The 14310-nt window shown below is 42.4% G+C and overlaps 1 protein-coding gene across 1 annotated transcript in view; it reads left to right on the forward strand.

Moving 5' to 3' along the window:
• ccar1 (cell division cycle and apoptosis regulator 1) overlaps positions 1-14310 on the forward strand; it is a 53974-nt gene that overhangs the window by 21936 nt on the left and 17728 nt on the right. The window contains exons 11-14 of the mRNA XM_080548752.1: positions 80-221; positions 475-630; positions 793-1018; positions 11225-11338. Of these exons, the coding sequence (XP_080404878.1) occupies positions 80-221; positions 475-630; positions 793-1018; positions 11225-11338 (638 nt within the window). The remainder of the gene's footprint in view (positions 1-79; positions 222-474; positions 631-792; positions 1019-11224; positions 11339-14310) is intronic.

Raw genomic sequence — 14310 nt, forward strand, 5'->3', positions numbered from 1 at the left:
CATGTCTGTCTGTCTGTCTGTCCGTCTCCCCACCATGTGTGTCTGTCCGTCTCCCCACCATGTCTGTCCGTGGTCTCAGATGTGTTCTCCGGGGGCCTGCTCCAGCCCCCAGTGAGGATGATGCCTCAGCCTCAGCCTGTCCGCCGCATGGATGCCTCCCCACGCTTCCCCAACCGCAACGACCGGCCAGAACTCATCCTCAGGACGAAAGAGGAACGCAGGTCAGGGCTGGACATCCATACGGTCTCAGACTAATGAGCAACTGCATGAGTTATTTAATATAATTAAATACATTTTAATTTAGGGTTCAAGTTGTGAAGTTGTAATGATTCTGTGGTCAGATGCGTTTGTGATCGCAACAGTTGTATACGGTATGTCCTGCCTTTCTGTTGTTGAAAAAAGAAAATAAATTTCATGATTTAAGCGTTTTACTTAATTGAAACTGACGGCTAGTCCCTTCCTCCCTCTCTGTAGTCGTGAGCGAGACCGTGAGCGCAGGCGGTCGAGAGAGCGTTCGCCCACGCGCAAACGTTCCAGAGACCGCTCCCCGAGACGCGAGCGCTCCCCTAGACGCCCCCGCAGGGTGGTCCCCCGCTACACTGTACAGTTCTCCAAGTTCAGCCTGGACGGGTGGGTCAACCGATGATCGTATCTGATCGTGTTTGAGCTATCGATTGGTATGGTAGTGACGGTACCTCCAGATTGAAGAGATGGTTACCTGAATGCAGGATGGTGAGATGATGAGATGCCTCTCAGAGCTTTTAGACTGTGTGCTCTCTCTCTCCTCTCCAGCTCCAACTGTGACATGATGGAGCTGAGGAGACGCTACCAGAGCCTCTACATCCCCAGTGACTTCTTTGACGCCGTCTTCACCTGGGTGGACGCCTTCCCCCTGTCACGACCCTTCCAGTTCGGCAACTACTGTAACTTCCACATCATGCATAAGGAGGTAGACTCTTTGATCAAGAACACTGCTGTGCTGGACCCACCTGACGCCAACCACACCTACAGCGCCAAGGTAACCACAGAGTGGTAGTAGGGCTAGTATCATGCTGTTCTTTTATCTCACTGACATGGATCTACCTACATACGGTGCCTTCAGAAAATATTCAGACCCCCTTCACTTTTTCCACATTTTGTTTTTGTTATAGATTGGATGGATTAAATTAAAACAATTTTCCATCAATCTACACACAATACCCCAGAATGACAAACCATCATGCAAAAAAACATGTTTCTTATTTTATTAAGTGTATTAAATTAAGTACTTATTAAGTAATTATGTACCTCATGTACATAAATAATCACATTGTTTGCTATGACACTTAAATTGAGCTAAAATGCAGAAATGTCATCAACAAATCACTCTAAGTTGAATTGAGTCCATCTTAAGGCAAGGATAATAATGTAATTTTGGAATTGGAATTTTGGGAGATATGAAATTACGTTTTTCCACTGTCCGGATAATACCAACATGATATCCCAATATATGAGAAAAAAATTCGGAATCACATTTTAGTAGCCCTCAGAGTTGGGTGGTATACAATCTTTGACACTGTTTAACCATCTCAAAATGTTGCCACAGTATTACCGCAGGATTCAAAATCACATTGTAGGGCTTTAACAAAGCCGCCAATTTCAAATGATGAATTTGAAATTGCAGCTGGTGAAAGATGGACCAAAGCCCTAGCTGTGATTTTATAGAACTTTTCAATAAACTTGGCAAGCTTGAGATTGAAACAGTCATCTCAGGAGTCCTCCCCACGGTAGGCAGAGGTCACTTTGAAATTAGCCGACTAAATTCGCTGGAACGTGCAAACTTAAAGGACTGAAATGTATTGACCACTGGAACATTTTCTGGAGGCAGAGAGAGTTATTCAGAAGAGACGGCCTCCACTTAAACAGATTGGGAGAATATCACCTAACAAACAATATACTCTTCAACCTCATAAACTCTGCTCCCCCGTCCCCCACTGCTCTTGAGCCAACTGAACGGCCGACAGCGCAGGATTCCTCAGACTCAACACAGACAGCTGAATTATTCACACTGGGTAACTCTGGATACTCAACTCTGAAGGACATCAATACCACTCCTCTCCTCATTACCTGTTCTCTCCCCTCCCTGCCCTCATCCCCCAAGTCCACTCTACCCCTAACTCCCCAGGACACCCCTTCACTGAGTCACTCTCCCCTCTGAGGCGTGGCCCTCACCCCTAGAACACCTGGCCCCACTTTCCCTGGGACGCTAGCCTCACCAATAGCGCCCACCGCCCCACCCCGACACAGCAAGAAGACGCCAGCCTCATCAACAACACCCACCCCGGTGCCGCAGGTGACCCCCCTGATGTCACCCATAACCAGTTGACACTGACAGTCCCTGCTTCCATAGAGTTGATACCTTTGACCTTCCTGATATAAAGCTGGGACTCTCAATTCTTGCTATCCCTGTTCATATCAGTAACAGAACGGCTAATCCCAAGTCTGAACACCCGTTCATACACCCTTCGAATCTAATCTCTATACCAGGGGTCGGCAATAGGCGGCCCGCGGGCCATTGCTGGCCCATCACCAATAATATTTGGCCCAGCAGAATATTTGGAGAATCCACTTTTTTTTTTTTTTTTTTTACAATATCCGACCGACAGTCCCACATATAGCGCCTATAATGTCCGAATAGAGAATCTACCTCCACCTGAATAATGCTTATTGTACTTTTATCCATGTTGAGAGTGAATGACACAGGGACAGATAATCAGGCAGCGGGGTGCACCGAAGCGCACTGACGCTGAACCCCTCATAGTGAATCATAAGTAGGTGGACAACGTGTAGTGCTGAAATAGCCGTGTGTGGTTTGAAAAAAATAACACCAGCTCAGTAAATAATTCAAACGTAATGTTTACGTATATGTGACTGCAACACACATATGAACAGTAACAAAGCAAATTCAGTTTAATATTCTGAAAAACATTGACAACAAAATCGGTGAAAAAAAGAAAAGAAAGAAAAGTAATCCGCTTATGCGAGGGGTGGTGGTGCATAGGCCTATGCTCCTGAAAAGACAGAGCAAACACGCTATTAGGGATAATAATTACAATGAGCCATTCATTCAAAATATACAAAATACAATTAGGTTATTAAATACAATAACGACAGGCTTGGTACTCACTTAATGTGAAAAGTGGCATCTCCCATCGGTCAGTATTTGCTTGATATCTGGTTATATGGACGTCACTTTAATCCGCAGGCAGTTCTCAAGGTTTTTTTTGCATCAATCGATTCCTCTCGTGCGTCTTTATCACATTCATTGAGGAAAAGGACGACTCGCATGTAAAGAAAGGGAACATTGTGAGCACGGAAGATGTGAGTCTCACAACGGCTTTGCGTTGATGAAACCAGGTAGGATGAACATTATAGTTCGCTGTCCATTCCTCTTTAAATGCCCTGTTTTCACCGTCAACTTTCCTCTTTACACCTTTGGAGAGTGACATGATGTTTCTCTTGCTAGTTAGCAGGTTAAATGTTTAGCTAACTTCACCCGGCAGGCAAACAACCAATCCAATAATAATGTGACCTTGTCTGGGAGGAGGGGGGAATCAATCAGAATGAAAGTATGTTAAATAATTATTAGAATAAGCTAGGCTGCGCTACATCGTCAGTCCACACATTTATTATTCAAAACTATGGAAAAGGGTGAAACTACGTTTCAACGTTGTTGAGAATCACAACACAAACTTGCTAGTCAAGCCAAAATACTGCAACGTAATGGATTGGACTGCTACCTAGTTAACTACAACACTACTTTACATTGTTACCTAGTTAACTACAACACTACTTTACATTGTTACCTAGTTAACTACAACACTACTTTACATTGTTACCTAGTTAACTACAACACTACTTTACATTGTTACCTAGTTAACTAGAACACTACTTTACATTGTTACCTAGTTAACTACAACACTACTTTACATTGTTACCTAGTTAACTACAACACTACTTTACATTGTTAGCAGGCTCACAAAACAAGCTGTGTTAGTTGACTAGCGATGTGTACATTTTTCGAAAGAAAAGTCAAAGCATTAGAATGTGTCACATTTTTTAACAATCAATTACTTATGAATGAATTAATGGAATGAATGAATGGTCTTTATTGTCATTGCTACAGTACAGGTACCCAACAACGAAATTTAGGAGGGGTGGCTCCCCTGGTGTTAGGAAAAAAAAAAAAAAAAAGAAAAAAAAAAGTTCGGGCCCGCCATCTAGTGGCTCAAAAAAAATTTGGCCCGAGGCCAAACCTAATTGCCGACCCCTGCTCTATACTATGCCACACACAGCCTCCACAGAGACCAAACACAAAGCCACTGAAGTTAGCCCTTTTTAATGCTAGATGGAGGTGGCTCCATTATGCTTTGGGGTTGTGTAGCAACTGGGGGCACAGGCAATATTCAGGCATGATAATCGCTCACCTTTTGTCGAAATTAGCCGTTTTGAATCCAAAATAGGTGACTTCCCTGAATCATATAGATCCGATGAGTTTTTTTTTTTTTTGGGCGGGGGGGTGGGGAGCGGAGCGGAGCGGCTCTTTAGTCTGGAACGCACGTTGAACGTTCGAACGATTAGATTTTGATGGGCCGTTGATGGTTGTTTGGGCTACAGAAAAGAGAAGCAACAGGTGCGCAGGCGTGAAGGGCTGAAACTGTAATGTGAAACTCCTTGGTGAAGAAATTGGTGACAGAACGATGATATAAATATGATATACGATATGATAAATACATATAAAACGGCACATATATGGCAGTCTCAAGCGCCTGTCACGTCTCCAGTACATAAGAACTTCGCATCCTTTGATACATATGGCGGGATGTAAGGATCTGTAACTTCGCCGCGGCAGTTGAACATAGAGTAAACTATTTCAATTTTGCCAATGTTTGCGAAGTTACAAGATCCTTACATCCCGCCATATGTATCAAAGGATGCGAAGTTCTAATGTACTGGAGACGTGACAGGCGCGTGAGACTGCCATATACTGTATATCATACCTCCGTTTTATATGTATTTATCATCATATTTTATGATATATAACGGAAGTATGATATATGGCAGATATATGGTATATATGTGTTGAGCTTGGATGCACATGAATCGCGTATATATATATATATATATTATTATTATTATTATTTAATTTATTTTTTTCGCGCCCCCCCTGCAGTACCCCCCACGCCCCACAGTTTGGGAAACACTGTACTAGCTTATATTAAAGCTGCACTGTTGCGCATTTCATGAGAAGTTGTCAGTCTAGTTTCTTATACAACATATGTGTATGTTTACATGTGAACATGTAAAGATACTTTATTTGCACTTAATTATACATTCATATTTTAGTTTTTGTACAGAAACAACTCACTAAAATTGACTATTGCATAACTGATTTGGAGGGAAAAAATCCACCTCTACCCCCCATTCGGTACCATGCCATATCGTGGCTTTTGCTGAAATGACGCCACTGGTCTCGTAGCCTATTGGAGTGTGTGTGTGTGAGTGAGGGAGAGTGAGAGGGAGAGCTTTTGTGAGCCCGCATGTATGATGTGTCTCTTTCTGGTACCCCAATAATCTTTTTTGGCTCTCAGTCTCCGACTGCCCTAGCAGGATCCGGGTCTCATATCCTTCTCACCTTTTTCACCCCGACCTGTTTTCATGCCTGAATATTGTGCGGGTGGAAGGACGAATGGATTCCACCAAATATCAAGACATTCTAGCGGCTAATGTTCAAAAGTCAGTCCAGAAATTGAAGTTGAAGAGAGGTTGGGTATTCCAGCAAGACAATGACTCGAATCATCATACCTCAAAATCAACCATGAAGTACCTCCAGGAAAGATGGATGAAGGTTTTGCATGCAGTGCATGCAAGAAGGCCGAAGAATATTTCTGAGGTAGAGGTGTTCTGCCAGGAAGAATGGGGGAAAATTCCAGCTTGCACAAGCTGTTATAGTTGCCCGAGGAGGAGTTACTAAGTACTAGCTGACAGGGTTCCCAAGCTTGTTTTATTATTTTGAAACTGTGAAAAGTTACAAATATTATAAGGTAATATTTAAATGGATCTTGCTTTAAAATGTGATGAAATGTGTCATGTTTAACTTTGTACCATTTAGAGGTTAGATTTGCTTGTCACTTGACTGGGGGTGCCCAAATTGTTGCACCCCACTGTAACTGCATGTTTCACACATCACAACATGCTGATAAAACATCAACATGTTAAAAACACACAACTACACATAATTAGATAACATCTAAACAACACAGTCCTTGCTTTTGAACACATCTTAAAACGTATGTTTGTTTACAAGCCATATATCACTTACCCAGTAGCCTATGGCGGACCATATAGTGAATTCAATTCACAAATTATAGGTATTTAGTGATCTTAAAACTGTTTGTTATATCGAGTGGGTACCGTATTTTCCGGACTATAAGTCGCGCTTTTTTTCATAGTTTGGCTGGTCCTGCGACTTATAGTCAGGTGCGACTTATATATCAATATATATATATAATTTCATACTGACTGACATGAACCAAGGAGTAAACTGTCCTAAAAGTGTCTATGGTTTCTTGTTTTCGGCGTCTACCTTGTTTTGTGTGCCCGTCTTCCCCGGAGGTCTCCGCTTTTTATTTTTCTTGTTTTTCACTTTGTTTTGTTTGATTTTTTCGCCGACCTCCGCTGCTTTCCCCCCCGCCATCTCCCGCCTCTCACTGCCTCCACTACCGGACAACAATATTCACCGCCTCCACTACCGGACTACAGTACTCACCGCCTCCACTACCGGACTACAGTATTCACCGCCTCATCGTTCCTGTCCCCCGGCTCTGTGTTGCCGACCGACCCGCTGCGCGCCGCTCTCAGACATCGCTAGCCTGGCCGTGCTGTGCTACTACCCTCGTCCCGGGAGGTAGCCACCACTCCCTCCCCGGTTCGGGGGTTGCCATCTCCCAACCTTCACTCACTACTGCGGGATTTGGTCGCTGGCACGGCTAGGCTGGCCGGCCGCGCGGGTTCGGTCCCAGGCTGGCAATACAGATGACAACGGCAACGGCGGCACCGCGCTGTCGCTCTGGTTTCATCTCCAGCTTGGTTTCGCCCTCCTGCTGCTCCTGTCGTTTTGCCCTGGACTCCCGGCCATCTCACCTGCCCCCCACCTCCCCCTGCCCTTCTCTCGTCTCACCTATACTGCCACTGACCTACACTCACTGAACCACAACCATCGCCTCACTGCTGCTGCTGCTGCCACCGCCGCCACCAAGGCAGGCATTCTCCGCCGCCGCCGCTACATCCATCGAGGCTCCCAGCAACATCGACACTGGACTCTACACCACCCCCCCCCCCTCCCCGTTCGCTGACTCTGTGTTCCATGTTACTTGTTGTTTTTGTGTTTCCCATATCCCCTATATTGTCAGCGTCTTTGAGCCTCGGAAAAGCGCTATATAAATCCAATAAATTATTATTATTATTATTAAACATTACCGTCTACAGCCAACAGAGGGCGCTCTGGGCCGCTCTGGGCTTGTGACAACTATATGCTGCTCCTTTTCCCCTGAAGAAGTTATCTAAAACATTAGCTTGTTGAAGCTAAGCAAACGGGAGCTTGGTGAACTTGCTTACTGGTAACTTGCTTGTTGGACTCGCTGGCTTGTTATGTTCATTTAGCCTATTCAGCCTCCCAGGTATGTTCTTTATGCTATTGTGTAGCTGAATAACTGTTAATGTGTTATGTTAACATACCGGACTTCTATTCAGCCTGTTGTTCTGTGTGCTATTGTAGTTTAATAAACTTGCCTTTCCAGATTAAATGTCTGTTCTTGGTCTTGGATTTTGTGAAATATATTTCTAAATAAATGCGACTTATAGTCCAGTGCGAATTATATGTGTTTTTTCCTCTTAATGCCGCATTTTTTTGACTGATGCGACTTATATTCCGGAAAATATGGTACTTCAAAAAGTCAAGTTGCGTATTATGAAAAAAAAGCATTCAATGCATGCAACGTCCACACCAAAAAATAGGTCAAATTAGGACTGTACCTACCGATTATTTTTCTTTCTTAATTTTACAACAAAAAATAAATTAATCTGACTAATATATTGTAATAAATTAAATAAATAAATAAAAAGCATTTTAATTCTCCAACATATTTCCAGAATTGCATGTTCTGTTGAAACTAAATAGTATTTCTATCGACCACTTATATGCTGATTTGGTTGCTTTCTTCTCAAGTTATGAAGCCCCCAATGGCAATTTGCTTGTTTAGGAGACATTCTGAAGACCTGATAACTCATTCCTTCAGGGGATCATATTATTGTTATAAAAATGCCTTGTCTGGCAATTAACATTATGCAACTTTTCAAAGCATTTAAATGTACCGAGTGCACTGCGGTGCTTGTTACTCTCACGGGGAGTAATGTCAACTTTCGTCGAGTTTAAACATCCATAAAGTGCAGTTATTGCAGAAATAGACTGAAAACAATACAAAACACGTTTTTTTCTGCACTCTGCTTAACATCTGAAGAGTTCATTTGCAAAAACAGATATCTCAGTTTTTGTTAATTTTCATAAATTATGTTCTTTTTTAAATTGTGCATTCCAGGTAATATCAATCAAACTGCACTTGGGTTGTTTTGATGGAGTAAAAATAACAAAATACAGGTATCTTACAAAATTTAACTCTATTGAAAATGTGTGCTTTTGTTGTTAAAAGGTTGTTTTTTGGCAAAAGCAGAATTCCACTTTTCATGTTTCAGAGTTAAACAAAGCCATGTAATGGATATACGTTTCTTTTAAGTGCAATATTTAACATTCTTTAACTTAAAACAAGTAGGTAAAGTGCTGAAAATTGCAATAAAAACATCCCAGTAATGCGCAATATTAAACATGTCATACCTTCATAATACCATCATACCTTGGCTTGGAACATCCCGGCCAGACTACAAAACCCCTGAGCATGAGTTCATTTGCAAAAAACGATAAACGCCGTTCTTTAAAAAACAACAACTGACTGTTGTGCGTTATTCTTAAGACATAGCACATTCTGAACCCTAAATATGTTTTGTCACAAAAACCGTTATGTCCATTGTAAAGGCATTGCAAGTTCACGTTTTGCAGCAGAAAACGACAAACGCCAGAACCCGATAAGTTCGTTCAGCGAATCAGCACGCGGTATTCATGTCAGGTGACGTATCATCATATCATTGGTCCTCGAAAGTCTTTTTTTTCGCCTCTGCTCGATTCTATTGGCTCTGACGCTTCAAATGAGTGGTCAATCATGACATTTTGACCAATGGGTTCGGGAGTAAATTCACTGCGTAATCTGCGCTGGTGTGAAAACAAGGGGGGTGCGCTATAGGAACGCCCAGAAAACCGAACAGGAGACCCCTGCTGGACGCAAACAGAGTCTAAACAGTTGGATTTGGATGCAATTTATACGTATAGTGATATGTCAATGAAATATAATCCATTTTACAGTCTTGATACATGAGTCTGATACACTGATGGTGCCAAAATGTCTCCAAATGGCACAATTTGGTTGTCCGCCTAAAAATACCTGTACTAAAACAGGTACAAAGTTGCATTGGCTCACATTACTAGCATCTAATTCTAAGCAATCTAATAAGTACTCATCAGACCCTGGAGTACTGATTCCTAGATGATTTGGGCTATAAGGTCAGGTTTCTCTATTTACTCTGACCTGGCAGTTCGCAAGCTGATGGAATCAATGCAAGTCCGAATAATTCAGAGTTCACCATACCATCCCCAAAGCCAAGGAAAGGTAGAGAGGTCCCAGAGTCCTAAGGAAAAATATCATGTTTGATCTTGTGAATTGTCAGCAGAGCGGAGTTAACTCGGTTAAGCAATTGCCAGTTTATTCCAGTGCTAAATGAGGACCCCAAGGAAGTTTTAAACTGGATGACTCCATTTGAAGTATACAATGGGATGAAAAGTAATAGGGTAATACATCCCATGGTAGGTTCTCCATCCAATGTCCGTAACAAATCTGTGAACAAGCCACAAACTATTTTACCCTCCAGGAAAGAGCAACGTGAGTTTGAAAAGAAACGACACAGATTGAGGAAAAGGGCGCAGAAAGCCACTGAGCACTGTAGTAAGCAGATGATCCGGCGTGCATCTAAACAAAATCCACCATCTGTGTATCATGTTAATGATGCAGTCTTGGTCAGGGTGAAAGATGTTGCCCATCGAGTTTCAAAAAGGTATCGGGTATTGCCTGGTAGAGTTGTGAAACGGAATGTAAATCTTTCAAAATACAAAGTTCAGTTTCAATTTCCTGGAGACCCCAAGATGCAAGAAAAATGGTTCTTTGTGTCTGATGTGACAAGTACAACACGACAGCAAGAGAAAATACGCTCCAAATCTTCAAGGTCTGTGCAACCGCATCCACTTTTGCTTGAGTGCACACATGCAGACAGACTGGAGGACTATGAATCTTTGGAGCTGCATGTACGGCTTGACCCACCACCAGATGGAAATTGCCAGTTCACTGCCATGGCTGATCAGCTGGCCAAAATAACTTGCGTAGAATCTATTTTATTTTTATTTAAAAAGTCAGACCGGAAAATGTATTATTGTCGCCAGAGTCAGACCCACTGCATGGTATTTATGCTATTATATCTAGTATTGTGTTGAGAAGCAATGGAAATTAATCAAGAAATTGATAGAGTAGGCTAACTTACAAGTTCTATATGCAACAGAACAGATCACCCAGCATTGCTAATGAAAAGAATCAACAAATGTAATTGAATGAATCAACAAATCTAATACCAATACTTGCTCAATAGGTCTTAAATTATCTTAAAAGTGGTCTTGTTTTCCTGTCACCTTTTTGGACCATGACCAGTTTGCACCCCTGTATGTGGTATTTCTGTATTTCAATTTTAATTAATTTACTGGGGGGGGAAACTGGTCGCTTTCTCATTCTGTTTTGTGTGGATTGATGGTAATTTCTTTTAATTTAATCCATTTTAAATTGAGTCTATAACACAACACAATGTGTAAAAAGTCTGAATACTTTCTGAAGACACTGTAGGCTCCAGTCTGTGTGATTTCTACTGTATGTACTATGTTGTTCAATTCTCTATTTTAGATGAATGTGAATGTGAAGTTTTCCATTCTATGAAACACTGATGGGCAGGATGGATTTCTCTCTGTTATGTGGTGTAGGTGATGCTGCTGGCCAACCCCAGTCTAGAGGAGCTCTACCATAAGTCCTGTGCGCTGGCTGAGGACCCCCAGGAACTCAGAGACGCCTTCCAGCACCCCGCTCGCCTCATCAAGGTACCTCACACACTTTCAGTGTACACTCTCTCTCACACACACACACATACTAGATATATGCATAACTCAACATTTTTCATGGTCGATTAATCAGTGGCTGGCATGAACGATTAATTGATTTTTCGATGTGTGCCGACATTCACAAAGACTGCCATTGATCATCGGCAAGAAATCACGTAATATCTTAAACGCAAAAACCCCCACCTTTAACAATGAAAATTCTAATTTATTCTGGTATTAATCCTCATGAATTTCTCCTTCTGAATTAGGGCTGTCCCAAAAGACTATTTTTCTAACGATTAATCTAGCGATTATTTTTCCGGTTAGTCGATTAGTCTAACGATTATTTTTCCCACTGTTCGGTTAATGTATCACTTAATTTTCCCCAAAATAATGGCTGTATTGTCTCTCTCTGTTTAACAGTGTCTTTATAAAGCACTCTGGGTAATAGCTGCTGCTCTTATAAAACAAAGCAGCGTGTGACATGCACATTACTCAGACGGCCGCCCCTTTAAATGATCAGCTGATGTATGGGGGCTGTCTGTGGGCCCGCAATTAAACACAGACACCTTTAATTCGGCAACCTGCTACTACTACTACTACTACTACTACTACTACTACTACTGTAACTGCCTCTGTCAAACAGCCCCAGACACAGGGCAGACTCACTGCTATGTTTAGCCAACTTGAATGCCAACATGGCCATCAGGGTTTTTCCTGGCTCAAAATGAGGCGGAGGTGGTATCAGTGGTGTTTGACATCGGGGGGGACCCATGAAGCAGGGCTGTCTGGGGGTCCTTAAACATCAAACACTTAATTTCTTGCATTCTGGTGAATTGATATGCACCAATTTGTGCCCTTTCTGCATCAATTTATGGTGGAAATGTCATTATTTATGTAAAGGAAAACACAATATTCAGGCACCAGATGACCATTCAAAATATAATGTAATATAATGCAATATAAGGCTCTCAGGCATTCTGTACTTTCAAATATGTATTCTCCTTGAGCAGCCAACATACTATCAGCTATTTCGCTAGCAAAAACGAAAGCTAACTTATTTGCGAAAACAGCGCCCCCGCCACCACGTCGGCGCAGTGCCGCAATTGCAGCTAGATTTTTTGCGACGCACATTACGCAAGTCGACGCATTTTCAGCATGGGATCTACTATAGAGCCAGGAGATGTAAACACTGCCATTTTTACAAAGAGACCAACAAAACAACAACACGCGTTGCTACACTAGCAACGTAGCCCTCACAGGGCTAGGCTAGGCTAAAAACAAGTAGCCTAGTAGCCCAACTCTAAACCAACTTACGCAATTGAATGACGTCAGGTCCTGTTCCACACTCAATAATAATAAGTAATAATAATTACTGAACTATATTAATATTATGCTTGTTAGGGATGGGCCGATACACTCAACTCACGATACGATGCACCTCTTGATACAGGGGTTCCCGATACGATACAGTCACGATACGATATCATAAATAAAACAAGATGAAAAAGTGTGACTGAACAATAAGTTATTTATTCCGTTCCATAAAATATGTTTTTTGTGGCTTGTTACAGTGCAAGCTAAAACTTTGCCTGGATACTTTTAAACATTCTATTTCCATCTCTAGCCTGGCCTAGCTAGAAGACATGTTTTTCTTAGAAAGATCTACATAGTTTAACACAAACAGGGACACTGCTTTGCCACACACACACACACACACACACACACACACACACACACAGCCTTTTCCCCAATGAAAGTAATTACCTGATTGCGTCGCAAATGTAGGCCTACAGCTCTCTCGCGTATTTGGGCATAGACAGACTCTTGTTGCTCACCATCTAGATGGGATAGGGTTCTGAATCGTGGGTCTAGTGCTGTGCTCTCCTGAAGCATATCATTAGTAGAGTACCTGTCCGAGATGTCGCGTAGGATTGCGTTTTTCATGCTGGCCACGGTCGGGGAGTCATTTACACCGGGCGACATGCTCTGCTCCACCATGCACTTCAGAGGCATCAGTGACACCGTGGTGTTTTTGGTCACAGACAACAGGTGTGGCCGTCTTCAGCGCAACTTTACAATGTCTTCTGCATCGGATATATCATTGCAATTAAGAGTATCGATGTCTCGCATTTCTTCTACTGTCTGGGCTGCTCAGAGCTGCTGCTACAGCAGCTTGTTGTTCCAGGTAGCGATCAAGCATCTCATACGTGCTGTTCCATCTGGACATCAGTGACTAGTTTATGCTGTGGCAACTGCAGCAGGGTCTGCTTGCTGGCCAACACTGCGGTGGCTGTGGAACTCCTATGGAAGAATGTTGTAACTCTTCGCACACGGCCAAGAAGGCGACTAACGCGGGCTACCTGTAAGCCTCGCTGGTTAGCTAGATTGAGAGTCTGTGCTAAACACTTCATATGTGGCTTGAGACAGCTTTCACTCACTGCCATGTCCATGTTAAATGGCTAAATGGTTCAAATGGTGAAGTGTAGCTAATGGAAAATAAAACTCAATTTTTCTGCAACACGATACGTATCGTCACGTTTTTGCATCGCGATATATCGCCATACGATATTTCGTCCCATCCCTAATGCTTGTGTATTGTGTATATTGTTTTTCTGTGCATGATTAATGCAAAAACAACAACTAATAGTGCTACAGAACTGACATTAGTTCTGTCCGTTAATTTGCGTCTATTTGAATGGGGAAAAAATGTTGGGGAAGGATTCATGGATTATTCTGTCCCATCCATAACACACACACACACACACACACACACACACACACACACACACACACACACACACACTCTGATCTGCAGCTGAAGAAGCAGTGCACGTTTAGTCAGTGAAGAGACTGTGATGGCCCATTCCCTTTGTGTGACTCAACACTCAATGTGGAACAAACAACTGATTTTGCCTCTCCTAAAGGAGTGTTTTTTTCACAATCTTTCTCATCTAATTTTTTCGCTATTT

This window comes from Nansenia antarctica (assembly GCF_963989245.1).
Source record: "Nansenia antarctica genome assembly, chromosome: 1".
In the NCBI taxonomy this organism is placed as follows: domain Eukaryota; kingdom Metazoa; phylum Chordata; class Actinopteri; order Argentiniformes; family Microstomatidae; genus Nansenia; species Nansenia antarctica.